This window comes from Plectropomus leopardus, chromosome 2, assembly GCF_026936395.1.
Source record: "Plectropomus leopardus strain MGB_pleo_1.0 chromosome 2, ASM2693639v1, whole genome shotgun sequence".
Classification (NCBI taxonomy): domain Eukaryota; kingdom Metazoa; phylum Chordata; class Actinopteri; order Perciformes; family Serranidae; genus Plectropomus; species Plectropomus leopardus.
Genome location: NC_142177.1, coordinates 34,052,544 through 34,080,310, shown reverse-complemented (window position 1 = coordinate 34,080,310; position 27,767 = coordinate 34,052,544). Strand labels below are relative to the sequence as shown.

The 27,767-nt window shown below is 39.5% G+C and overlaps 1 protein-coding gene across 8 annotated transcripts in view; it reads right to left on the bottom strand.

The window, feature by feature from the left end:
* The window catches only part of ephb2b (eph receptor B2b), a 190,338-nt gene that overhangs the window by 106,006 nt on the left and 56,565 nt on the right, over window positions 1-27,767 (bottom strand). For all 8 annotated transcript variants that reach the window (XM_042509373.2, XM_042509381.2, XM_088069277.1 and 5 more), the window contains exon 2: window positions 15,029-15,108. In XM_042509373.2, the coding sequence (XP_042365307.1) occupies window positions 15,029-15,108 (80 nt within the window). The remainder of the gene's footprint in view (window positions 1-15,028; window positions 15,109-27,767) is intronic.

Here is a 27,767-nt window from a genome sequence, read left to right as displayed (position 1 = left end):
GTATCGATGTATCTAAAAAACATTTTAAATATTCAGAATCAATGTGTATCGAGAAAATAAATATTTTTGACAACAGTAGTCTTTAGCAGTCTGACACTTTCCACCACGGCTGGGCAATGTATCGATAGTATATTGATATTGTGATATGAAAGAGGATATCATCTTAGATTTTGGAAATCATAAAATTGTAAATGTTGTCTTTTCTTGGTTTTAAAGGCTGCATTACATTAAAATAATGTGATTTTCTGAGCCTACCAGATTTCGCCTCTTGCTTTCACATACTTAGTCATTATATCCTGTTACTAGGCTGCAGCTAACGACTATTTTAATGGTTAATGAATCTGTCTAATATTGTCTCGATTTATTGGTTAGTTGTTTGGTTAATAAAATGTCGGAAAATGGTGAAGAAGTCAAAAAGCCCAAAATTACATCCATTCCTAAAATGTATTCTTTTGTCCAAAACCCAAAGATATTGTGTTTACTGGCACCAAAACTCTACAATATTATCACTATATTCATATCAAGGTGTTTGATCAAAAGTATTGTGATATTTGATTATTTTATTTCATTTTATTTTCTCAGTATTGCCCAGTCCTACTTTGCAAGATGACTTTCTCTGACAGATAAATGTAACACAGGGACTTTATGAAGCACTTGGCTTCTTTTAAAAAATGTGTAGTTGCAAACAGTTTCATGCATTGGTTTCACTAGAGTGTTGCATTTTGGGATGTTAAAAAAAATATAAACCCTGCTTTGTAGAGTCAGAGAGCTTTGATGTTTACCCTCTCCATTGAGGAAACCGTTCACATCTTGTAATGCTTTAAGAGAAACTGGAGACGTGACGTTAAGTCGCTTGAACAGAGCAGAGAGGTTTCCGCTTTATGTGATAGCGTGTCCTGCTTTTTTATTGTGCCTTAATAGGACACATTCATAGCACATACTGTAATGGGTTATTGACATTCTAGTGAAAGCTCCTTTCACTACAGCGAAGCACTGAGGAAACATGACATGAATTTTCCACAATCAAAGTCACACTGAACTGGCATAACCATATTACACAGGTAATCATATAAAGAACAATCAAGGGGCAAATTTCACTCCAGGTTTTCTCAGTATGCTGTTCAACTTCAAAGTCCACATATTGCACACCAATTTAAGTACTCGCCTCCGCTGTACACACTCCAGATGCAGCCTCGGTGCTTTTCCTGCCCCTTGGCCATGGATCAAACCAGCTTTAAACACCATGCGCTCCAACCGCCACGCAGGTCGTGACCTTGACCTCTGCATCTCGGCAAAGGAAGAACCTTGTTCTCAAACCCCAAGAGCCATTTTGCATCAGCTGCACCCTCCACTGCTTCTCTGCCTCCCCCCTTCACTCTTCACTTCACAGCTGATATAATTTCTCAAATTAGTGCCCACTTAGTGAGGATTTTGACAGATTTTGACGGGTTGGGAGAAGAAAGTCACCCCTCTTGTTACGAAACGGTGTTCTATCAAACACTTTCGGACTAATTAGAAGAGCTTTAGCTTTTATTTCCCATGTCCTAATTAATCACCGCTAGTGTGCTTGGCTTGACCCAAACTCAAACCATCAAAGAGCCAGCCAAAAACAAAAAAGACTGATGTGTGCCCAAAAATAATAAAAAATAATGAGAGTAAACAGAATGCAGCCTAACAAAAAAAATATAATAGGAATCTTTTCTTAATTACATCAAAACTGGTCCAAAATTGATGTTTGCAAAACAACCATTTGTGATATAGTGGGAATTTAATTGTAAATAAACATGTGCACAAAGCATTTCCAGTAAAAACGTTTTTTTTCCTTTGACAATTAGTAGGACTTGATATATTTTGTTTGTAAGTGGTCTGTGAAGTGTTTTTAATGTTCAATTAGAGTGCAGTGTGGCTTTAACCCTTTGAAACTTGGATTGACAGCAGTTTTCTTGTGCTGCCTTCAGACACGTTTTACAAGCTATTTAACCCTTTGAAACTGGAGCAAAATGGTCGGATTTCTTTCAAAAATTTGGGAAAAAAAGCAACTTGGCATGAAATGTTCTGCAAAACTGCAAAATATTAAAAGATGACAAGACAAAGACCTGAGATTTTTTTTTAGAGAAAATTAGAACATTATCAGATAACTAGAGATAAGAGAAAATATCCACAAAATGATGTTAAAAAATATCATATTTATTACTTTTTTAAAATATTTTTTTCCTGATTTATGTATTTTTTTCTTATTTTAAGTAATATTTACCAGTTTCTTGCTAAATTTTTGGTAATTTCTTGTTAAACTGTCCATTACCTTCTGTTCATGTGTGCAAAAGAAATTAAGACAGTTTGCTCAGATTTCAAAGGGTTAAATCTGACTGCGTGATTGTTCAAGCTACAGGTTGTCTGTGGTTTGATCTAAGGATAAATCTGTCTTTTGGCCCCGCACTGGCAGACATCATCATCCCAGGTCATGAGCAGCCATTGACCTTCCCACTTGTTGAGGAGCAGCGGGGATCGGGGGGGTTGCGGGCCAATTAAACAAGAGCGGGCAGTCCGCTTCTCCTGAGCACAGAGCGCTGGACAATCGCAGTTTAATAAAATGAATGCGGAGACAGGTGGGGGTTGCTGCTAATGAGCGATGCAGACAGGAGAAACTGCAGGGGAAAGTGTTGGCAGTGATGTGGGGGGAAGGGTTGATCCAGGGTAAAAAAGACCCCAAACAAAATGTGTTTTGATGGAGGGCCCCTTTTTGTCCTGTCATGGCCTCTTTGCCCCGCTTTCATCACAGCCAGTGGAGGGAAGCAAATGGGGCATAATAAGAGCCTAACGATCAAGCGCCGAGTGTGAAATTAGAAGAAACGTCTTCATTTTCACAGCTCTCTCCCCGGCTCTGTGCTGAGAGTGCGGTAAAAGGGTGGTCATGTGTTTTAAGTATAGAAGGTGGAGGTAACCCTGGTGGTTGATGTCAAGATGGATTAGTTGGAGCGGGTGAGCGGCCTTCAGATGATAATGGAAACAAAAACTCCCGAGATCCTGTTACATTTGGCAGAATGTTGTTTTTCTTGTTCTCAGTGTGGAAATCAACAGCCATGGGGCTGAGCGCGCTGAATACTGCCTCACTATAACATTAAATAAATACATGTTTAAGGCCCGAACGATCAAAGGCATTTTTCTTAATAACCAAAGGCATACCAAATATTATCAAGAGCTAATTTGCATTTGTGAAATATTTTGGGTGTTTTTCAAAGTTGTGAGACATAAGACTGCAAGACTTCAAGGTAAATAACAAGCAGTGTTGTTTTTATGGTGCGCCTGATGTGCTTCCTTCCTCTGAGAAACACCACGCACGCAAAAACGTACTTCTACGATAAAAAAAATCAATGGTGTGAAACAGAACGTGCGACTGGCACCAAACAAAAAAGATACTTTATGTTTTAATTGCTCTCATTGGGGTCCAAAAATCCTGATGTTACCTCTTTTATTCCAAGGGGTCTGAAACAAACACTAGGAACATAACTGTATGTGATATTTTTTGCGCCTTAAGTGTATAAGCCATTATGAATAAACTCATCTGATCTGTTGTGATTTTGATATATTTGAAAAACATGACATCAAATCAAAAGTCAATTTGTTACCAGATGTCAGAGTAAGTCACACATGTGCAAGTCTCAAGCAGGTCCCAAGTTACTGGGGTGAGAATCAAGCAAGTGGAGTCCCATCTTTATTGTCTCCCCTCAGGTCAAGCAAGAGGGGGCGTCCTTTAATCGGTCCATTTACCAGGACAAGTCAAGTCATGCCATATGAAATTCTGATGATCTTATCAGTTGTTTGCTTTCTGTCTAATATTTGATTAGTCAGTAAGCTAATACTGACTACAGAGTTTGCATACTGCTGCTCTCTGTGAATAATCCAGCGTTTTAAATTAATCTGTGAAACTTCATTTTGCGTCTGGAATTTTAAGTGTCGTTCATGTGTTTGCATTTTATTGCTGCTCACAACGACACAGAAATGGCTTGACTTAAACTGAATACCTACCTACCTACCTAAATTGAAAAATGAATACCTGCCCAATTAATGAATACTCCAATAGCCATAAATTTGGTTGCAGCCCTAGAAATTCATATCATCATATTTTATAAACAAAATGTAACTTCTCAATATTGAAGAGAATGCAGATTTTTTTTTAAGCCAAGTCTATTTGGGTCATCCATCTAAAGTCAAAGTCAAGTTGAGTCTTTTATTAATGGTAGTCTCAAGTCCCGAAGTTAACTCGTATGACTCAAGTCCCTCACCTCTGGGCATAACATTTACTTGGCCTGGCAGTATTTGACATATATAACAAAACTGGCACTTCAGACAAGAATGCTGTGCAGCATACTCTGAATCTGTCTGATAAGAGTTCACACCTGCTGTTTAGATAAAGCACGTTAGATTTACATCGAGCAGTCATGCGCAGTGGCGCTTTTACTGAAAACAAATTCCTGTACCTTGATGGTCTTGCCAGTTCAACTGATTTCCAACTCTTGTCAGGCCGTCTTTTCTTCGTTAATGAAACTACTTTCTCACGCCGGTCTCTGGTCCACTAACTTGTGTGCCTGTAATTTCTATTACGCTAAAGCAGCAACACCGAGAGACAAACGCTCTGCACAGAAAACCTGTCTGAAGTGAATATAGATGGTGTTGGTAAGAGCGAGCAGAGACCGCTGTATGTCAGCTGCTCCTCGCTTCCTCCAGAGTTATACGAGGTGCTACAGTTCAGTGACGCTCACTGAGAATGAGCTTCAGGATCAATATCTCCTCTACCAGTCCAGAGGAGAGAGAGAAAAGTTCAGCTGACCTGCAATCCTTACGTCTCCATGACAGTAAGTCTCTGCTTTATCTGTAAAGCCAAGCGGAACGCACTGTCGAGCCTGAATTATAGACCGGAGATACCTCTACAGCTGAGCCCATACACCAAAGAAAGCTTTCTGCCTCATTCACCACACAAATACAGAACGAGTGCAGTCCTCCTTAGACCTCTTTGTAGCAACTAATTACCGAACTCCTCTGTAAGCACACATTATGCAGCAGCTACTGAGCACTTTCCTGCTTTACATTTACATCTCGTCCTTTTAGCCGACATTTTAATCTAAATTAGTTTACAGTTAGCAAGCACAGAAGGCTTTAGTGCTAAGAACACATAAGTTGTGTTTTTGTATAAAGACCTTAATTACAGCTTTAGCCTTAAATGTACAATGTGTAACTTTCTTCTGATAGGGGACTCTAAATCACATCAAAACAACAACGGAAAGCATTTTCAAGTTACAAATATTTTTTTCTCCACTGCTGTTCAGCTTGAGGGGCTGCTGGCCTAGCACAAAATTATCCTCAAAGGTGTCTTCCTCTCCAAAACAAACGGACCTGTGATTTAAATCAGTAAAAACACAGAATAAAGCAGTTCAATGTTAAATATCAGTGTTTCTCCAATGCTGTCCGGCTCGTTGCGGAGGGGCTGCTAACCCAACACCTGCTAATGTTTGCTTACTTTTTCTCAGATAAGTTGTGCTGCAGATGTTCATGAGGTTTTTATCAGAAGTAGAATTATCTGCAGAGGTCTCCTCCTCTCCAAAACAAACAAATCTGATGATTTAAACCAGTCAAAAACTGAATAAGGACGTTTCAGATTAAAAATCAGAGTTTTTCCGATGCTGTTTGGCATGACAGGAGCTGGAGCTGAGCTGCTGTAACATTTGTTCAGCTTGTTTCTCTAATAACTTAAGATCCAGATGTCCGATGGCTAAAATCCTTCATCCTGTTAAAACTTTTGTTTAAAAAAAAAAAAAACGAACAAGACATAAAGCATGGCATAAATATGTGGTTTAAAACTGGATAAAAAGTCCATTTATGATAGATTCTGGCAGACAACCCAAATCTGTGATGCATGCATAATGAGGGATATGATGCCACTGACAGGCGAGGGTGACAAAATGACACGGACCATGTCCTTGATTAAAATTTCATATTTCTCTGGGTGTGAACATTGCTGGAAACGTGTAAGATAATGTAAGTACACAACTCAAAACCAGAATTACCGAACCAAAATACCTCTGCAAACTAGTCCGTCTAGTCAATGTTTCTGTCAAAACTTATATCAATCAGGCAGGAGATCTGCACACTGTATTTAAAGCTCCCACAAATCATAATTGTGCAACGTTTCAAACTAACAGAGATCTCCCTCAGGCATTGTCTAATAGGATTTGACAACAACCTGTTGAATCGAACTGCTGCACAATTAAAATGTCAAGGAGCTTTTAATATAGAGTGCAGATCTCCTGACTGATTCTTTCCTTAGTCCGATTTTGTTTTATCCAGCACCTGCAAAAGTTTTTGGGATGTACATATCCTTCACCCTGCTTGTTCCCATATGACAGAGAGTCAGTTTACAAAGCTTCAAATATGGATGTTGCTGTAAAAGAAGCCACATATACTAAAAAATGCACATAAGTTCACCAGTATCTGACTAAATCTATCCCCTTCTGTTCCTGAATAACAACACTGATTTACAGCCATTAAAGTGTCTTGGCTTAACATTATGATATCGCAGTGAAGATGACCTTTGACCTTTTGTCTGGCGCTGGTAGGAAGGCATAAAAATAACCGTACTATATATATCTACATAATAACAATATAACATTGGTCTGGTCGACAATTTAATGCGGAAAACTCAGACTACTTATTATATCTCAAATCATATCTCATTATATCATATTATACCCAAGTGATTAAAAACAGCCACATTGACTCAAAAGATAAAAATAAAAACTCACAAGTGCTAATCCTGAATAACCAACACAAACCTCAAATAAAAATCCTCCTTCTAAACAGGAAAGGAAAGCTTAAGATCGGCCTCGTGCTGAAGAACATACACCTCCACAGACGGTCAGATCAGCATCAGCAGCCAAGATTTCACACACACGTGCATACACGGCGTTTGATATGTCATCCGTCACACCGCTCTGTTGGGACCACTGTGCTCTTGCTGTGCGTTCATACTGCAAGAAGCAACACTATCAAGTTGTCAGAATTCTCAATTTCCTGTTCATCTGCGCAGCCGGGAAAACTTAGCCAACGAGCAGACGGTCAACAAGTTTGTTGGCTGCACAAAGTTGACCACAGATTCACTCTTTATGGACACCCGTCTTCCACAACAAGTCAAAATTTTTGATAAATAGATCTGTTTGGCAAGCGCAAGTGGAAGAGTTGTTGATGGTTGTTGCAGTCAAGCTGTTTGAATGACTGTATTGGAAGAATGAGAGATGAAGAAACCCCCAAAACAAAGGACTGTATCCATTCACTGTCATTAAAGAGGTTTTTTAACAGCTTTTATGTTCTTTTACAATCTGTGTTATTTAATCAGAACATTTTTTAAATTTTTTTTTCATTATCTAATTTTAGATGAAGTAGCATTAACACTTTGAAACCTGGATCAAAATCACTTTTCTTGTCCTGCATTTAGAGACCTTTCACAAGTATTTAAACCTTTGAATCATAAGCAAACTTTTTCGTAGAATTAGAAAATTGTTTTTCAAAAATGTCAGGGGAAATAAAATAATCAAAACACTATATTTAAAATGATTATAATTGCATTACAGAGTCATTATTATTTTTAAACACTTTTTCAGGTCATTTCCTTGTTTGTTATTTTTCTTTTTTGATTGCTAATTTTCAGGTAATTTTTGGAAATTTTTTACTAATTTCTCACTTATTTTTTTGGTTATTTCTTCTTAAGCTGCTTGTTGCCTTCTCATGTTTTTGAATGAAATCAAGACAACTTGCTCAGGTTTCAAAGGGTTAAACACAACTTTTATAAAGTTTAAGTTATAGCTGCAAGAGACAATTAAAGCAGGAAACAGCTGTTCTACAAGCTACAACTAGTCAGAATAAAACTACACATCAGTCAACAGGCCGTGTGAACGCACCGTCAGAACACTCCAAGATTTCATTGTTTTGACATAACATGAGCCGTGTATTTATCACATCCTGTCATTACAGTGTTTGAATTAACCTGAACTAGCGTCACGATCCGGAGCCGCATTACACATCAGCGCTCTATCACTGACAGAAGTAAATAAATTATTCACACAAAAGCAGAGAGAGAGAGCCAGTGGAAAACTCCCGGGGCACAGCCACCCCATTTGCAGTTGTGGGAAATCTGTCAGAGCAAGAGTGCCTTCCCTAGAGGGACAGAGGACAAATGACACCCACTCTCTGCATTCAATTACTACGAGAGAGGCCATGGGAGCCAAATCCTGCAGGAGACCGGGCTTCATATAGAAGAGAGACTCACACACACACACACAAACACACACACACAGATTTAAGTAGAACTGTCTGCTGCAGTCAGCTCCAATTACCACTGTCCACTACTAATGCACAACATGTGAAACCAGGAGAACAATCCCATCTTTTAGCCTCATTCCAGAAAGTTACATATGGATTATGTTTGCATGCTTCTCTGTATAATTCCTTAAATATAATTTTACAGACGTTAATTGTGAATCGCAGTCGCAGTCACAAATTAGTGGTCACTTTAAAATCCCAGCGAGGCCAATACAATGAAATATGTTCAACAAATTACTTGTAAGGGAATTAAAAAAAAAAAAAAGTATGCCAGTGTTGGTCTGCCACACATGCCCACAATTACATGTAAACAGCCTCAATCTTATTCCAAAGGAATCTGAATACAATACGCAGCGTCTTTGATCAATCACATGGAACTGATTTGTTTAAAACATTTTGTAACATTTTTGCCCTGACGCAAAACTCTGCTGCGCACTGTCCCCAAGTGACACTAGATATATCCTGTTGCAGCACAATATGACACATGCATAATGATAACCTAACCCACGCACACACCACCTTATTATGTTCTCCGCATAATCAGGAGGCCTCGGTTTTCCCTCCACAGTAGCTCTGTGTGTTCCCTGCGGCCATAAGTCTATTTCTAAAAGGCTGCTGCTGTCGGTACTTGAGCGTAGGAGAGAGCGGGTCAGAAGGTCTGACCTGATGTTCACGCGTCTCTCAGCTCCACTTGAGAAGGAAACATAGACCACTTAACCCTGCGCTGCTATCCAGCTATATATTCGCTCCATGTAGGGCTGGGTATCGTTTAAAGAAAAATGAAACCAGTACTAATACCACTACCCCTACAGTCATACTGATACCGGTGGAGTACTTCATTTGATACCTTTTTTCTACTTTTTTTGATACCCATTATGCAATTAGAGGCATTTAATTGCGTAAAATGACACCAGATGCCAAAGGCGTGGAGTAAAGTCATACTTTTGAACATTTTGGTGGTGGTCAAATATACCGTGTTTGACTTGAACACACCAAAGACTGTATCGCCTGAAACACACAGACTGCATGAGCAGCACGTGACAGCAACCTCGCCAAACTACAGCGTGCTTCACACTGGCCGTGTTTACACTGGCAGCGCTGTGGCTGTGACGCCTCTGCAGGGCTGCCTGCTGTCATGAGTAGTGTATTTCAAATGTGACAAATAAAGACATTAAAACTGTAATAAAAGGTGGTATAGAGTTAATATAATTATCAAAACACCATTTTCACAGAATATTTCTGCTGACAACCGCATGCGGAAAAAATCAACGAGCCACCGTTTCTCTAGATGTGCTGCAACTGTCAGCAGCTCACACCAAAACAATCTAGACTGATAAACAACAATACAGGTCAGAGGAAAAATATGCATTTTTGATTTTGGGATGAACTGTCCCGTTAAGTAATCAAGCAGCATTGAAGTGGTTGCCCTGGCTCCACATCACATACCAGACTGTCAGTGGGTCTACTTTTCATAGTAACTTTACATGCAGTAAAGTTAAAGAGGCTGCACAAGTTTCTTTGCAAATGTGCCTACAGTACTTTTTGAATGTGTTCTGCTGGTTAATATATGTAAAGCCAAAATGCAAACTCTTTTTGTGAAACTCTGCCAGATATCTATACACATTAACACTGTTAAATCCTGATTGTGCAAATGGGGTTAAGTCTTCACAAAGTCGCTTAAAGACACATGTCTACGTGATAGTCGAACTGGACTGCCTGCACCGGTTTCCCTGTGTGGGTGGAGTGAGGCATGTGATACATGTGTTTTATTGCCAGAATCTCAGAACGTTCAGTCTGTAAACTTCCTAAAATGCCCCGGGAAAAAGATCTGGTTTGGTAAATAATACATTGGTTGTCAGTGGTGGGGTTTTTTTTTTTTTGGTAGGGCAATCAGGAACAATGAAGATGTCTTGCTTGTCTGGCTCAAGGACAACATAAGCCTAGCTGTCATTTTACATAATTAAAAGGAGGAACTGCCTTGCTGTACACAGAGAGGGTTATAAAACTTGATTTACAGAAGCTCAACTGTAATACAGTTTTACACAAATCGCTTACAAAAACCTACTGTAGGAGGTTGATTTTACAGCTGTGCCTGAGGAGATTTCTTATAATAATTATTTGATATGCGATATTCAAATATGCTGTAAAATAAAAGAGTGGAATAACACCAACTGCCACAGCATTTCTGACTTCATATTGTGCTGTTACTTGATTGCATTTCCATTGTGTCTCACAGTATCACATATCAAGTTAGGATATATTTCATGAAGCTATACAGAGTAGTGAAAGCCAACTGCTGCTGCGGCGCTCTGCTGGATGTCACTGATCCACCGGCTAAGCCCACGAAGCCGTGCGTATATGTGTGTAAGACAATAGCTTCTGTAAAGCACCTCTTGCTGTTATACTGAGAGCGAGAGCGAGCTCTGTTTCCACACCTGTTGCCCTGGGACATAAGGGACAAGCTATCGCCATCGCTCTCACTCTTCACTTTTCATTGGACTGTGATTTTGACAAGCTCAGCCATATCATCATAAAACCTCAGTGCCCACGCTGATAAGACCAAACCTATACCTGACTAAATCCAGGGGCTTAGGGACTTGTTTGCATTTCATTGCACCCCAAGAGGGAGATATATCAAGATAGCATTTGGAGGTTTTCAGAAGGGAGCGTGAAATAAAGTGCCCGCCACAGATGACGATTTTCTGTAGACCGATTCAAAAGTTACCATCACCTCAACAAAAAGCCTATGAGATTTTTCCATTGGATTTTTTAAATTATGGCAGAAAATAAGCTCTGTGGTAAACAAATGGTACTGATACTTAGTTTTGTTCTTTGCTCCGCAGGATATTCCCCTTAAATGAACTCCATTTTTAGGATATTCAATGCCTAAATGCAGTCGCCAGAAGCAAAAAACTCAAACATGATAACGTTCTGCAGTCTACTGTAGCCACTTTAGCAGCTGCCTTTTTTAAACCTTTAAAAACTGACCAAATTGGCTCGATTTTTTTTCCAGAAACATTCAGAAATATGGGAAAGAGGTGTACAACCTCACAATAAATTCAGAATTTGTGAAAGGTGTCTGAATGCAGCATTAGAAAACTAAGGTAAATCCAGGTGTTACAGGTTTATGACACAAGGGAAATGATGCTATGTGAAACTAGGCGATGCAGTGCGGTGTGATACAACTTTGTCAATTTACACTGAAATTCATTTTGCGTCCTCTGGCAGCTCTGCTTAAGAAGTTCACACACAAATAAGACAACTAAGATTTTAGTTCAGCAACAGGATAGACTGATACATTTTTTTCAGCCTCTTGCCTTTAAATGGATGAACACTGAATTGACTGTTAAAAGCTTCAAAGTTCGTAAGCAGTGTATGTGCTGATGTATTTTATGTCTTATAACAAAACGTGAAAGCCCTTTTAGGCTAGTGTAAACCGCAGACCTTATTTCAGGCATCTAACCAAAAACCCATTGAAATCGAGACAAGGGGACCGGAGGTGCGGAAATGCTCACTCATTTCAAGGTTTTTCAGACTCATTCCTGGGGTTCTCTATTATCTGAAGCAAAGACAAATCCTCACAGATAAGCCTTTCAGTCAAACTAAATGTGAAGATATTTGGTTTGGAAGAGAAAATAACCACAGAATAAGGCGGTACACCACACAGAACAAAGATGATTCTTGAAGAGGTCCTAAGTTTGATGTTTAGACCTTAATTTCACCTCATTTTGGCCTGAGTGGGCATTCTTACTGTACAAAATAGTTTAAACTTTCTGGATTTCTGTGTCTATTCAACTTCTTTTAAGTTTGAAGTTTCCACTTAGTATTAAATCAGATTATGAAATATGGTTTGAGTGAATGCTTTGCTGAATCGAACATTTTGCAGAGATGAAAGGAAGATGTGATGTAAACTGTCTTTGGAGTCGGTATGTGTGCGTAAGCTCTCCCTCTGTGTAAATTGGATCCAGAGCTGGCGAGAGAAAAGGAAAGCAGGCGTCTTTTTCTGCTTTGGTATTGATTGTAGGAAATAGCAGGGATGGGACAACGTGCCCTCAGGTTGGGAGAGATGAAGTTATTCTAAATTATTGCTGAACAACTTTGAAGTTGTATCATGGAGCTGTCGAAGGGCCAGCTCTATAAGCTGCGAGTTTCTTCTTCTTTTTTTAGTGCAAGAGAGACACAGCATGATAAAGTATAATTCGAACCATCTTTAATACAAACCACAGAAGCATAAATAATTGAATAAAATCGGCAGTGGTTTTTTGAAATGCACCAGCAAATAAGTCTACAACATTTTTTCTCTCTTTTGGACTCATTCTAAGGAGTCTAAATCCTGTGGTGGGGAAAGAAGTGAGGGAGACTGAGACTCTGGTTTTGGCTGACTTTAAGTGGGCCTGGCTTGCATGTGGCTAAGAGGAACCGATGCCCTGGCAAAGCATGTGGAAATACTGTGCATCAAACACCAACAGGGCCCATATAACACATAGCTTCTAGCCTGGCATGTGAACACACAGATTTAGCTACAAGTTTATGATTGTTCGTTCTTACTGTGTTTGTAGTGAAGCGGAAAGTTCAGATCAGGTTGAAATATACAAATCCGGGATCATTTATGGAAGAATAAACCAAAAGAAAAAAAGACTGGTGAATACTCAAATGTAGGGAGAAAAATGTGTAGGGCTTCTTGTTTGGTTGGCTGGTCGATAAGCGTCAAATTCTCATCGGTCGTAAGATCGCTGGTGGTATTTTAGTAAGGCCGTGTGTCCACCAAAGCCTCTCGCAGCCGAGAAACGTCAGTCGTTCAGCACTTGTATTTGTGCTCTGTGATGGTTGGTAGTATTTACCTCACACTTTCACCACTGTCAGGGTTCATACATCATTTTAATTTCTATGACTTTGAGACAAATTTTACAGACCATACATACTCTGAACCAACCATCAACACTCCTTATTGGTTCTTTTTCATTACTAGATAATAGCTTTTTTAAATACGAATTATTAAAAAATAAATAAAAAAAGAATTCAGAGGAGAATTAGAACTGAATATCTAAATGTGACTTAGGGACCGTTCGTCATTTATAAGGGGGAAGGGTGGTTCAAAAGGGAGAGGCATGTACAATAATTTTTTAAGCACTGGGGAGGGACTTTTGCTTTTTATTTTGGCTTTAGGGGAGTGGCATACATCCATAAAAAAAAAACCTGCCTTCCAATCCCACACTGTTTTTTTTTCTTAAGAAATGTTTGGGGGATTTTATAGAAAAAAAGGATTACTGTTGATTTTTAAAGAAATATTCTTTCTCGTTTTCTTTAAGAACAAAACCAAGTATTGCAATTTTTTGTTCTTTAAAAAATCTTTTTTTTCCCTTTAAAAATAATGGCTGGTGACAGTGACAAGAGCAGTGTTTTGTCCAAAGTTCAAAATTTTTAATTGGAAAATGTTTAAATATCCACAGAGGACATCCAGCATCGGATTTATCACAATGGATTTTCTCCAAAAAGACGCAGCAGTTCAAGGCGGGATAACAAAGCTCGTGACCTGTTGGAGTGCAGGATGGCTAACGCTAGCCTCTGGGCTAAAAACAGTAAGTGTTATTCTCTCATGCAGCATTACAGACACACATTTAACATTAGTAACATTATTCTGTGTATGACTTTATCAACCAAAAATGAACTTCTTTAGTGTCCAGTATGTCAGATTTTTCTCATCAGTCCTGGTTAAATCTTGGTGGTGAGACGGACTCAAGAAAATTAAGCAAACATCTTTATCAATTTGAGACACATGCGCAGCATTTGGAGGGTGCGCTGCAAATAACACAACATTCAGAGGATTCAACAGGATGTTTTCTTGATTTGCTTGTGTTTTGTCTACTTGCATGTGTTTTGCGCATTTACCCCCGTAGGCCCCATAGAAAAGTGCTAGTGTGCAGTTTATTGTCGTATAACATGACACTGTAGATCCCAGTTATTTTTCACTCGAGGTGTTCCACTTGCCTGAACACAGAGTTTACTCGCTCTGGGAAAGTTTTAATGCTGAGCCTTGTCACTGGAAAAAAATGCTTTGGTGGCAACACAACACTACCATTTTGGTGATTTAGTTAATCCAGAGATAACTTGCTGAATTTTTCACATATTGACCAATTGATAGGTTGAAAAGAAGGTGAAGAAGGAGAAGGAGTTTTAGTCGATCCAAATTTTCTTTGGTTGATTACAGCCCTAAAAGTGGAATTACAGTCATTTATATCCCAAAAGAAAAAGCTGTGGTATATTTAAACTGTACACCAAACAAAAAGTTTTCCTCTTCAAACATCTACTCGTGTGGAATTTAGAGTCCAAAAAACTTTTTTTTTTTCCCTCCAGTTTTTTGGGGAAATGGCACAGCTCCCTCTGGGGATCAGGCCGGCTCATTAACTGATCTCTGACCTTAGAGTGAGAAACCAAAACACTGGCTTCCAACAGAAATAAAGCTATCATGGGGGACTGGGCAAATTTACTGCTGCACTTTAACATCTAACAAAAGAGAGAGCCGACACACACACACCTTGTCTTTGTCACATGAAAATGTCCTAAAATGACTTGCAATTATGTTATTACTTAAATAATGACTAAATTAAATGGTGATTATCAGAAGCAGATCATTGTGAAAGCAGAGTACGTCACTTACACTATTGTCGCTGGACCCTGACACGGGGTAGACCGTCCAGCCGAGCTCCGCTGTGGCTGTAGTGGAGTCCATAAGTGTCTCTGTGGAGAGAAAGACGGCGAGACGGTGGTCAGATAATCTCCTGACAACATGAAATAGTTCCTGCGGTTTAATGGAAACCACTTGAGTAATACAAGTATTTTGAGACGCAGGACACAAGTTCCCTCTGTAAAATGTCAGAAAATAGTGTAATGAGCAGAGAAAATCTCTGAGGTGATATTTAACATTTTGTCTGACAAACAGTTGAGAAATCAAAATCAAAACCATCTGAAACAGGTGTATATATAGAGGATAAATGTTTTCTTTAAAAAGTTTTTCTTAACATTTTGAGGAGCAGAATATGAGCAGAAGGGCTACATATTTCTGAAAATTATAAAGGGGATCCTTTCTTTTCTTTGTAGGTTATAATCTACACAGGTGTTAGTATGAAATGATTAGACGATAAACAAATTTGTAATATGCAAAATATCAACATTTTTTAATGGATTAATCTTACAAGAGTTTCATTGGGCAAAAATGGTCTTTCAAGAAAATGTTTAGCTTATTTTTTTACTCTTTTATGGCATTTTAAAATCAACATTTATGAATTTTGCACTGTTTGAACTTGCACTTTCAGAAGTTTCACTGCACAGTTTTCAAAAGATATTTTACAGCCTCAACACGTTATAATAACAATTAATGACAGAAGTGTCTTTTTAAAATTATTAATTCATCAATACACATATTTTTTTAAAATATTTGAAATAGTGCCAATATTTATTTTCCACACTACCAATACATTAGTAGCAGCTGCACTTTCATGCTCTCTCTTCAAATTTAATGTTGATTTTTTTTTTCACTCACCTATTATTTGAGAAATGTAAAATCGCACAGTTGTTTTGTTTTAAATTTGCATTTTATGGTTTTTTGAATTTTGAGCATGTTCACTACCTTAGAAGAGTTTGTTTTTTGTTAATATAAAAATGCTTAAATTATTTTTAATGTTTACTTTACTTACAGTGCTACTGTTCTCAGCTAGTAACCAATAAAAGAATGGTCTTTGTTGTCATGTTATAGCTTTGTTATATTTATATTTAAATAAAAATCTAAAATACGACACCCCCAACAATATGTCAGTTTTCCCTATGGTATAGAAAATTAATAAAAAAATAAATAAAAAAATGTTTTTTTGGGTGGTATTGCATCAGACTTGCATTGTGAAAACAGTACGACAGGGTAAGGAATTATAAAATAATAATAATCATAGCTGCTGACCTAATACAAAGTCCCACATTGAGACAATAATCTGTGTGTTACAGTAGAGATTGCTCATAGTTTCATAAAATTTCAGTCACATCCCTGTCAGCAGAAGTATGTCATCATCCGTACAACTTGTAAGGAAAACAGGCTGGAGAAGCAAATCTCCACGGCACAGAGGAGGGGCCACCCTATATGCCACGGATTAGCTGGTGGAAAGAAACACCTCTGGTAATTGGGGTCAAAGAGAATGTGCCTCCTGTCTGTCATGAGGTCCTCTGTGGCACACATTCCTCCAGTCTGACCCAAATGTCTGTCATACGCTCACTGAACCGTTCACACCGTCACCTCCTTCTTACCCTCTGCACCTATGCCCCGGTGCCCTCTTTTCCAATCACGACTTCATCTCATCTCTGCCTCTCCCTCCGCGTGGAACAGAGGGCAGATCTAATGAATTTCTCCTGCTGATTAGGTCTGTGTCAGTCTTGTGCTGCGGTGTCGAGCAGCAGCAGATGGAGAGAGCATTCATCGGGTTCGAGGCGTCAGCTGCAACTACCAAAATGCCACAGAGGGATTTAGAAACCCCCTCGACAAACACGGCGACTAAGCTTAGCATAAGTCACAGCCAGTAAGACGGGTCTGGTTGAACAATTTCTCTTCATTGATATGAAGTGACTGAACTGGCGCTAATAGTTCGGGTTAATTGAAAGTAGATCCTGGTGATGAAGTAACAGAGCCTCTAAAATCAGAAAACATGTAAAAGTTCTTTGAGAAATGTGTTACAGGCAATGAGCGAGAGAAATCAAAGATAGAGGATCTGATGTTATATCTCACAGGATTTTGTTTAACGCTCGCTGCGGCTCTCTACCAGCTTGCAGGATATTCTAGAGACTTCCAAGTTTCATAACCCTGGACTTCCTCTGATTTATATTCCAGCGAAAGCCACACAGCATTTAATTAACAGGCTCCACACGCATCGGTTTATTTCAGGGCCTTCTGCTGACTTTCCGCGTCTCACCACTCCTCACAAAGCATAATACTAGATCCCACATCCTTTTCACTTATCACAAAGCCAAATCGTATAATTAAGCAGATGAGGCTGCAATTGAGCAGCTATTGATAACCTTGTGTGACTCAAAGCTGTGCAGCCTACATGGGTGTTAGGCAGGGAAATGGTAATTATCCCCCATAATGATAACGATAATTAGTGGAGGAGTAAAGTGAGAATAATGAACCCCCTCTGTGCTGGTTTAAGGAGTGTTGTGAGGGAACAGGGAGTGAATTTCCTCACGAACGTTAACACTGACAGGGTGACAGCCCACCTTCTCAAACATCCTCGTCGTTCTCTTTTAGCCACACATTCTCTCCGTTTGCTTTCTTTTTCTATCCACCACTCTCTCCCTTTCTTTGCTCCTATCTCTCAATAACTCTCAATTCACAGTTTCTCCTATTTTACACAGTCAGGACCAGTGACTGCATGTAAAGATGGACAATATGTCTCCACCTTCTCTGAAAATAAAGTCAAAACATCACAGAAACGGTTACTACAATCTTTGCTGGTGACGCTAGATTCAAGTCATCCAGTTCCCGCCAGTACACTGATTGTGAGCACAATGATTGACACACACAGCTGTCAATCATGACGTTAGACCCCCTTTTTTCCCAGCCAACATCTGTATGTGAGGCCCATGTGGGTAGTAAATGAGTTAAAAATGTGCTTAGTACCATATTGTGCATAATGGCCCTATGCCAATTGCCCAAATGGATGGGTTTACCCAAGAGGGCCCCACATGGGTTATTCTGAGGCTACCTGGGTATCAAATGGGTATGGGCCCAAAATGTTATCCTGGCCCTATGTGGGTTAACTCACCCATGTGGGCAATTGACATAAGACCATTATGGAACCCTTGGACAATCCTATATAGTGCCAATTTTTCAGCCCATTTACTACTCACATGGGCGCCACATACAAACATTGGCAGGGCTTAAACAATAAATAACTACCAAAAAAAAACAAACTTATTGGAAAAACAAGCACTTGAACATTCAACAGTTTGATAAGAACTACCTCAAATTTGGTCCATGTCCCATTCGCCAACATGAAGGGGGCCAAGTTTATGACCTGTACTGCAACCAGCCACCAGGGGGCAATCAAGATGTTTTGGCCTCACTTTTGGGGAGCTGTCTAAGCCCCCCAGGAAGCGTCCCAGGCTCTGATACAAATTTTACATAGTGGCCAAAAGTAAAATTACACCACGGGACCATAAAGACTTTTCCCCATTGATGCACATTGGATAAGAGACATCTGTAAATCAGTGGATAATTTTTTAAAAGTGTCAAAATACCTGCGAAACAACTCATTACTATGTAGGAGCGGCTGCACGAAACTAGTTAGCTATGCAGGCATCTTTAGCACAAATATCTTGTAGCTGCTCCAAACCCAGAAGACATTGGGTTGAGGAGGGTCCGCCTACAGGACCAAGACTACCTCGTCACAGTGACAGTCCTTGGGCTTTTAACTTGGCAAATACACCTCTGTTTTATCCCACTGACGATCTTTTAGCTCTTAAAACATCTCTTTGAACAGAGGGAGAGTCACTTGTGGTGCTCTTAATAAAGTTTAATTCAAACACTGTGCACGGTAACTATAGCAACCGTTAAACACTTGTTTTTAACTTATTTGATAGGGTTTTTGAAAGTCTATTTTTTCCACACAGTCCTTTCACTTTTATTTCAAATGTTCCCTTTGAAAGCCTTATTTTATAACCTACCTCTTATTAATTTTGAACTCAAGTACAGAAATCTGCTTATTAGCGTATGCTGATTATGCTGTGCACTTGATCTGTTCAAGGTTTTCAAAAGATTGCCATAGCAATTTGCACTCCTACTTATCCTATATCTCAAATAAATTGCTTAAACGTGGAGTTCTGGTAATGGTGTTAGTATTGGCAGATATGCAAATTCAAGTATTAGAATCAGATCGGAACTGGAAAAAAAAGCAAATCAGAGCATCTCTAGTTTTATCTCTTCCTCTTCCCCCTCCTCTCCCTCTCCCTCTCACGCCCTACTGTCTCGCTCCTGCTATCAGTGGCCCACATGCTGGACAAGTAGTACCTCACCCTGAAAGACTGATCACTTTTCTTCCTCCTGCTGTCTACACTTCAGTCCCGGCAGCCACACCGATTCATTACCTCCCGTGGAGCGGAGCAGCACATAGCTCACCACTGTCAGCCGCCCCCTCGTTCACAGTCTGAATCCCCAGCCGTGGCGGAGCGCGGCTGCTCAGCAAGACGCGTCGGCTATTAATCAGCAGGGGGGACAGGGCGCAGAGGTTCTCGCCTGAATCCAACTGCAGAAATCACATATTTTTGTTTTCTTTTTTCGTAAGCATTTCCGATGAGAGCATTTGAATTTTGCCACCAATGGGATTGGCTGTGATGTGATCCGAGACAGATCTTTGAATGTACAGACACACTGGCAACATCCACTGTGTTTGTGGGTTGGTCCCAATCATCACTACATACTTTACAATGTACAACTGACAATAAACTGTTCAGAATCTGCATTGTCTATTGTTTTCACCTTAAGGAAAACCCTGTGAGGTTAGGTGGCATTTTAAAACATTACACCAGACAAAGTAAAGACTTTAACAGTAACCAGTTCTCCTTGCTCTGCCAAAGAGCTTGGACCTGTTGCATGTGTTGGCCTGTGAATTCTTTTTGGTTTGGAGGACTTACAAAAGGACTATTCTCAGTGTTTAGTAACAGAATAAAAGATTTTAATATTGCAAGAAACACTTTATTTGCAATATAAAAGATATGGTGAAACCACATCCTTTTTAATTGAAGATACATAATAAGCTACTTTTTTTTTGCATTTTCCCCACATTTTTCCCCCACTTTCTCAGTTTTTCATGATCTGTGCTAAACAAAAGACAACCTTTTTAATGGGGCTATGGGAATTAGTTTCTTTGTTTAAAAAAAGAATGATTTTATATCTAGTCTCCTCGTTTTAAAAAAAAAAAGTGTTTTCAGGTACCTCCCAATTAAAACTGAAAATAACCTTTCTCTTTTTTGATCTGCTTCTGATTCTTTGTGTCTGTTGTGGCGGCTTCAGGAGCAAACGAAAAAAAAAAAGTGTAAGTACAGACTGTAGTTTGAGCAACAGCCTGAGTGCCAGCAATTGTAAGAACTGCTTAAATAGAGGCACATTTCTCATCAGTGGAATATCCCTTTCGTATAAGTGTAATTTTTTTTGTCCTGCGCGACCTTCTTTGCAGTGTAATGGATTTGCACAACTTAGACTGTGATGTTCAGGAGGACACATCCAGCGCTCTATGAACTGATGACAAATTGCAGCCTTTGAATATCCCACTTAAGGCGGTTAAGTGTCTTTGCATTATTTGTGTGGCGATGGAGAGCGATGCGTAAAGTGTTTTAACTCTTGGAGCTCATGGGAAAATGGCCTCTACGCTGGCGGTCAAAGGCAGGAGTGATACTTCACTGTCTGTGCCAAAAAAGAGATGTTTTTAAATATAATACTTTAATGTTCAAACCTTGATATATTTTTCTAAAATTATAGAGAGTATTAGCAATATTACAGTAAATAATTAAAGCTTGGGTGTCTTTTTTCCTTTTCTTTTTTAACTTGATACCCTCAACTGTGGAGGGGGGCTATGAATATGCAATGAGACCTAGGAGTCTAAGAAAAGCCTACTAGGCAGAGAGTGCTTCCTCCAACACTTCCTGAGACTAAGGAGAGAGTTTAGTGCTGATCTGAGGGAGAGCTCTCCAGCGAGAGGCTGTCTGAAGTGACGGGGGGGGAGAGGAGGAGAGGAGGGGGGCTGTGGTACTACAACAACACTCTTCTTCTCTAAGAGGGGTCAGTGCTGCATCTCGGCTTTCTAAAGAAAGCAACAGCATTTTCAATGAGGGATACAGAGAAGGGCTGTTCACGGAAAAGACATTTCAGCTCAAACAAGCACAGCAAGTAAGAAAATAAACATTATACGCATACAAAGACTGAAGGGGCTGAAAGTTATCTACAAGCCATTGTGTTACTGAATTAATAAATGAAAGCAAAACAGGATATTGAGAGAATATCTCTACTTAACATTCTGCATATGCTGCATTTCAGATCATCCGCTGGGTTAAAATGTATTCATCCATTCACTTACTCTGCTTTCTCTGCACAAGGCACTGCTTGCTTGTGGTTTAATATTTACCTTTCCTGCCAGACTGTTTCTCAACAGCTGCAGTAGTTTTACAGTTATGACTGACTGTTCATGCTCTGTCCGAACGGCATGGAAGTCATGGTTTGAACAATGGACGGCCAATTATTTAGAGCTAATATATTTAATATATACACTGATCAACCAAAACATTACAACCACTGGTAGGTGAAGTGAATAACATTTATCGCTCAGCCTGTTCCCATTTTGACGTTGTCAAATACCACCATGTTTCAGCGTTAGATAGCAACAACAAAAGCCAACTTTCTTTGTGCGTGGTATGGACATACCACCAGTCAGCCGGATGGCATCTGTTGCGGCAGTATGATTCGCAGACAGGCTGCATCAGTTTGTAACACTGCCAAGTGCGACCTTTTGCAGTGTTATGATGTGCCGCTGGTCAGCTGGACAGCACCTGTCACAGCAGCATGATTAGCAGTTATTGCATTCCTGCATGGTGCATTGTCCTGCTGGAGGGGACACGGTCATCTGGGGGTACCGTTACCATGAGGATGGGTTCTTGGTCTGTAACGGTGTTTTGGCAGTTGGAGTGCATCAAATGGGATCCACACAAATGCCAGGATCAAAGGTTTCCCAGTAGCACGTTGAACTGTGACGACATGATCAGTGTTATTCACTTCACCTGCCAGTGGTTTTAATGTTTTGGGTGATCAGTGTCCAATCTGCATGGAAAATTTCTCTACTACCGTGACTAATCAAATGCAACAAATGCAGTGATCCAAATAAACAGGCTCTCTCCAACAAAAGACCAAACATGCAGGTACCAGCTTGAATAATTACATTTTTAAATGACTGACTCATTTCCCCTTAACTCTGTTTTTCTCAGCATGAGGAATCAGATTCGTCAAATGTTTTTGCAACTCATTGCATCACTGCTGAGGAAAAACCTTGCATATAAATTGCTATGAGATGGCTGAGTCAAAGACACAATACTGATTTTTGAACAAACTAGTCTATATTTAAGGCCTAGAGTTTAAAGAGAGTGTTTTGAAGAAGCAATTGACCTCCAAAGCAGCGTGAAGCAGCTCGAAGGCATGACTTCTTTTTTATCTTTCTCGCCAGCGGCTGACTGTAGCCTCTGCTCCCTATGGAACAAATCCCTTAACATTCAATTTTACATCGACATAAACCACATATGGTGCTTTTCCGTGGCTGTGATAATGTCAGCTAACAGGGCTAAAAAACAGCTAAACATTCTACCCATAAAAGCCATGCTGGGAAGAGTTCAGTTTAACCGCTGCTGAAGGGCACATGTGCATTTACTTGCATTTCACCAAACACCTGAAACTGTAGCATTTGATGGCAAATGTGGGAAGACTGTGGTCTGCAGTGCAGTTGGAGAGTAACATGAGCAAGCTGTTCATTGTGCTAAAAACAGAACCCTATATAGTGGACCCGGCACGGAAATCTGCCCAGATTAAGGGGCAAGGCAATGATATACCCCGGAGGGAGCCTGTGCTGGTGCAGGGACATGATTCATAGCTTTAATGATGGACAGGGCTACTGTATGGCCTGTTGGAAAGAATAACAGTCGGTTTCATTTAGAGGGAAGAAGTGGATGGAGCCCCGAATCCAGAGAAACTCAGCTCAACTTATCTGTCAGCACAAGCCGGGCCCATTAAGGTACAGTGGAGCTCCCACCACTGTCACATAACAGCATATTCCTGTGTGTTAAATGAATTCTTAATCCCGCTTTTACAATGAAACGGGGGCTTTGTGGACCATGTGGAGCTGGTCCGAACCCCAGAGGCATGGCGTTCTTTCAAGAGTCAAAGGCTGGCATGGAGCTACCTGGTGTGTCATTGGTGAGACATCACTCTGTCTGGGAGATTTATGTGGTGTTGTGGTTATTGTTGGGTTTTGAACAGGCAGGTTCAGAGTTGCGATGGTGATGTAGGTGTTTCGGGAAGCGATGATGTAGAGCTTAAAGTTCAGCCCCACCTCATCAGGGCCGCAGAGTGGTGTGCTTTCCAAGGCAAGGAAAGATGAGGGAGGAAGCTGGGTAGTTGACTTTGGCCGAGGATGGCGCAGGGTGAAACATGGTTCCACACACACAAACACTAAAGCACACAAAGTAGAGCACTCTCACAGCACTAACCGTTGACAGAATGATACAGCATGGCGTTCCCGGGGGCCCGGAGCAGGATGTACAGCAGTAATCCCTACACAGCCGAGCTGTGTTATCAGTCAGTGTAACTTAACTTGTCAGCAAGGCCAAGGGGGCAACAGCCAAAAACAAATGTAAGAAAACAAAAACTACTACTTGACATATGACTGAGGAACTGTCAGGTTTTCCAACTGGACTGTTACAGCCTTTATTTTTCACTATCTCAAGGATTTCTTTGATTTTTTCTGATGATGACACACAGTATAATCTAAATTTTGTGGTCCAAGATGTTCAATAATCAGATATTGTACCAGTTGATTCATCCTCTACTATAATTGTCTTTGTTCTGAACTGTTCAATTTCAGAGCTAATAAAGGTTAAAAACATTATTACTTTTAACATGTAATGTTCAAGGTATGCCAGTAAAATTACATCAAAAAAGTATTTCCATCCATATTTCATGCTCTAAATCTATACCTTGTAGGGTTGGAAATCATCAGAGGCCCAACAAAACGATATTATCACGATACTTAAGTCATGATACAATACTGCTGCGATTTTAAATGTGTTGCAATATGCTGAGTATTTCAATATAATAAATTGCAATATATTGCAATTTATTACCTTCTTTCCACTGCAAATAATGTCCCCAAAAGGTAAAAAAGTCAACATCTGTACCATAATATTACGTTACCAGTCTGTTCTTATTAGTCAGGTGGTTTTTTACAACAACAAAATGTATCTAGTGGACTGAAAAAACAATCTTTTTTTATTCTTGTATTTCTTTCTTCTTATTCTTGTAGTTATTTACAATATTATCCATTTGTATTTTTTGGGGGGGAGTGGGTATTATGCTTTAAAGGGCCTTTTAAATACCAGTTTCCAGCCAATCAACAGTCTATTCCTTGCCATTGGGGACTAAATATTAATATGCTGTATAGTTTATATAATTCCATCGACAGTATACTAAAATACTAGTATACTTAAATTATCACAGGGAGACTTTCCCAACAGAAGTGGTCTGGAAGTGTTTTGTTAGGTCCAAAAAGTCTTTTCTCATAAAAAGGTGTTGTAATAAAAAATAAGATAAAACAAAATGAAATAATAAAATAAAATAAATCACAATCATAATTTAGCCCACAAGCTTGTGGGAACGGTTCTTTTTCAACAATCCACTATTAAATGGAAGGTTGCAAATCATTTTTCAGTAACTGTCACTGTCTTATCTCACCTATGATTACAACAGCCCATTGTCATGCCAATCATCTGAAAGTATAGCTTTTCTTTCCATACACTGAGATGTGTTTTTGCTATTAACAGCACCTGTGGGTGTATCATTAGTGTAGTTTCACCATTAAAATGTAGTTAGCTCTGAGTGACACCGTATTTCATAGCAGGGAGACATCAATGTAAGCAATAAATTGCGAGTGGGAACAGTCACCTGGCCAATCATAAGCTGTGTGGAAGAAACCTGGCTAATAACACAGGCTAAAGGATTTACAAGTACACTTTCCATATTTCCCAAATCCCTGACAACCCACCGAGACCTGTTTAACAGATCAGTACATTTTCAATTCTGCAGCGGAAAATTCTGTAAAAATGGGTCCCATATTTTTATAAGCAGCAGCTGAAGAGAACATGCGTGTGATTCCAAAAAGAGGCCGCACAAGTGACATTCATCCATCCATCCATCCATCCATTCAATCATTTTAAGTGCAGTATGAGCACTGCGATGTTCATCTACGAGTGCTGTAAAAATACCTGCAGCAAAGTTAGACAAGGGTGTACAAATCACTTTTCATCGAAGTGACAGCTTTTCAGAAACCACTACTAATTGACTTGATGGAAATAATCATCGCAAGCCTCCCACACTTTGCCTACAAGCCATTAGTTAAAAGTGGATGATTAAAAACTGTATACAGCTCATGTTAGAACGTGTAGGAATCCTATATTTCACGGATGTTTGGTCCCAGACTTTCAATCTCTTTACTGTCTTTTCTCACACTCTCCCTGGTCCTTGATTAGGCTGCGCAGGTAATAACAGAGCTGCAGGCCCTGTAGGAGCAGTACGACCACGATACGCTTGTATTAGCCCAAAAGACAAGATGTTCCCCCCAGCTTAAAATATACTCAACTGGAACTGTGGGAGCAAAGGGACCCATTTCCCCTAATTTGTCCTACATGAGATGATGTCTGTGGTAGTCAAGGGAGCAGCTATCTCCATGCCAACAGTTTTGATTGGCAGCTCTGGCAAATTGTGGGTTAGTTGAGGGGATGGGTGACACCAACTGGAAAAGACATGATGCAGGAAAAGCACTTCGGAGATGAATTAAGTGAAGACTGATAGTACAACTTTGGTGTGGAAAGGAAGAGTGTGTGTGTGTGTGTGTGTGCGTGTGTGCGCATGCATGCATTTGTGTCTAAGCAACTTTGTGTGAAGGATAGGTACTTATTTTTATTGTGACGGCCTGTCCTTGTTTGGCTGATAAAAGGATTCACCCTCTACTTGATATCTCGCCGAACCTCATCCTCCACCATAATGTGTAGTAAAGTCGAGTCATTAAAGTCTGACAAACAAATCTAGTTTATGACCTATTCTACATCCTTTTAAAGAGCCTTTCATCCTCTGCAGGATCCTTTAAAACCTGCTGTAAATTCCTGTGCAGAGGCCCTGGGCTCTTGTCATTTGAAGTTTTGTGATAGGGTTCAACTGTTGACCCTTTTGTCCAGGGACTAAAAAACATCAAGGAACAATATGTCCACAAGTGCTTGAGTCAGACAGACTGTGAATACCATTCATGCACTGTACGTTTTCCTGTAAAAAGTTATCCACCTAAAGAGATGATATGATAAAGATATGAGCAGTTAAGAAAATCACATTTTCCAACTCTAGCGTACAGACAAGGAGCCCCTAAAGGGACATGGGGGAGAAAAAAAATTAGATGGTGAAAAAAAATAAATAGGAAAAAACAGATAAAAAAAAACGATAGTGGGAAAAAATAGTTGGTGAAAAAAATGAAGGAGGAAAAAAATTAGATGGTGAAAAAAAGATAGTGGGTACATTAGATAGTGGGGAAAAAACTGATGGCGGGAAAAAACTAAATGGCAAAGAAAAACATTTTTCCATTTTTTTTCGTCCCCCCAAGAAAAGTACTTTGGTCCACCAGTTGCCACCTGACATTACAGAAGCAGAAGAAGAACTTTTGGTAAAAACCCATGGAGGACAAAAAAAAAAAAGAAAAATAAAAAGACAGCTGGCCGCCGGTGGACAGGACCTGGAGTCGCAATCAAAGTGTCCTCACTCCCAATGTAACACAAGCAGTTTATTGTAATTTCATAACCACATTAACATTAGTTAACATTAGTTTTTTCTTACTGTTTACATTCCCTTTTCAAACAAATGTGTATATTTACATAAGAATTTTTAATGAGCTAACTAAAGAATGCTTTCCATGTTAGCTTCAGTTGGATTTTATATCTATGTGTATCAATGGTTTATTATTCATTATCACACATCCTTGTTTTCCACCATCTATTTTTTCCCACCATTAAAATTTTTTTCATCTTTTTTTTCCCCACATCATCATTTTTTTTCTCCTTCGTGTCCCTGTGGGAGCTCCGTAGACAGGAGACACAATGGTGACATGATTGAGTCATATAAGCTTGTGCACAGAATGTACCATATTTTGGCTGAGCCTGTTATCCACTTTTGGAATAACAGATATGATTTAAGAGGGTACTCTTTAAAATTACTTCCACAGCACTATGTCTCTGAGTGGAGAAAAAATGTCCTCACATTTAGTTTAGTAAAAGCATGGAGGAAGCTTCCAGAGGACGTCGTGTGGGCTCCTTCAGTTAACTCTTTCAAAAATAGAGTGGAAAAATTCTGGCCAACAAAGAATATTTTGTATAATTTTAAAGCTGATTTGTGACTTTTTTTGTAGTTAGTGTATGAATATTGTGACATTTTGTTGCAGCTGGTGAGTCTGGTGTGAAGGATTTATGTGCTTATTTATTTCAGTTAAATTAAGTTAAAAATTCAGACATATACCCAGTTAGATTGGTCCCAAATCCCAGGACTTTCCTGCATTGCCTCATCATGTTTC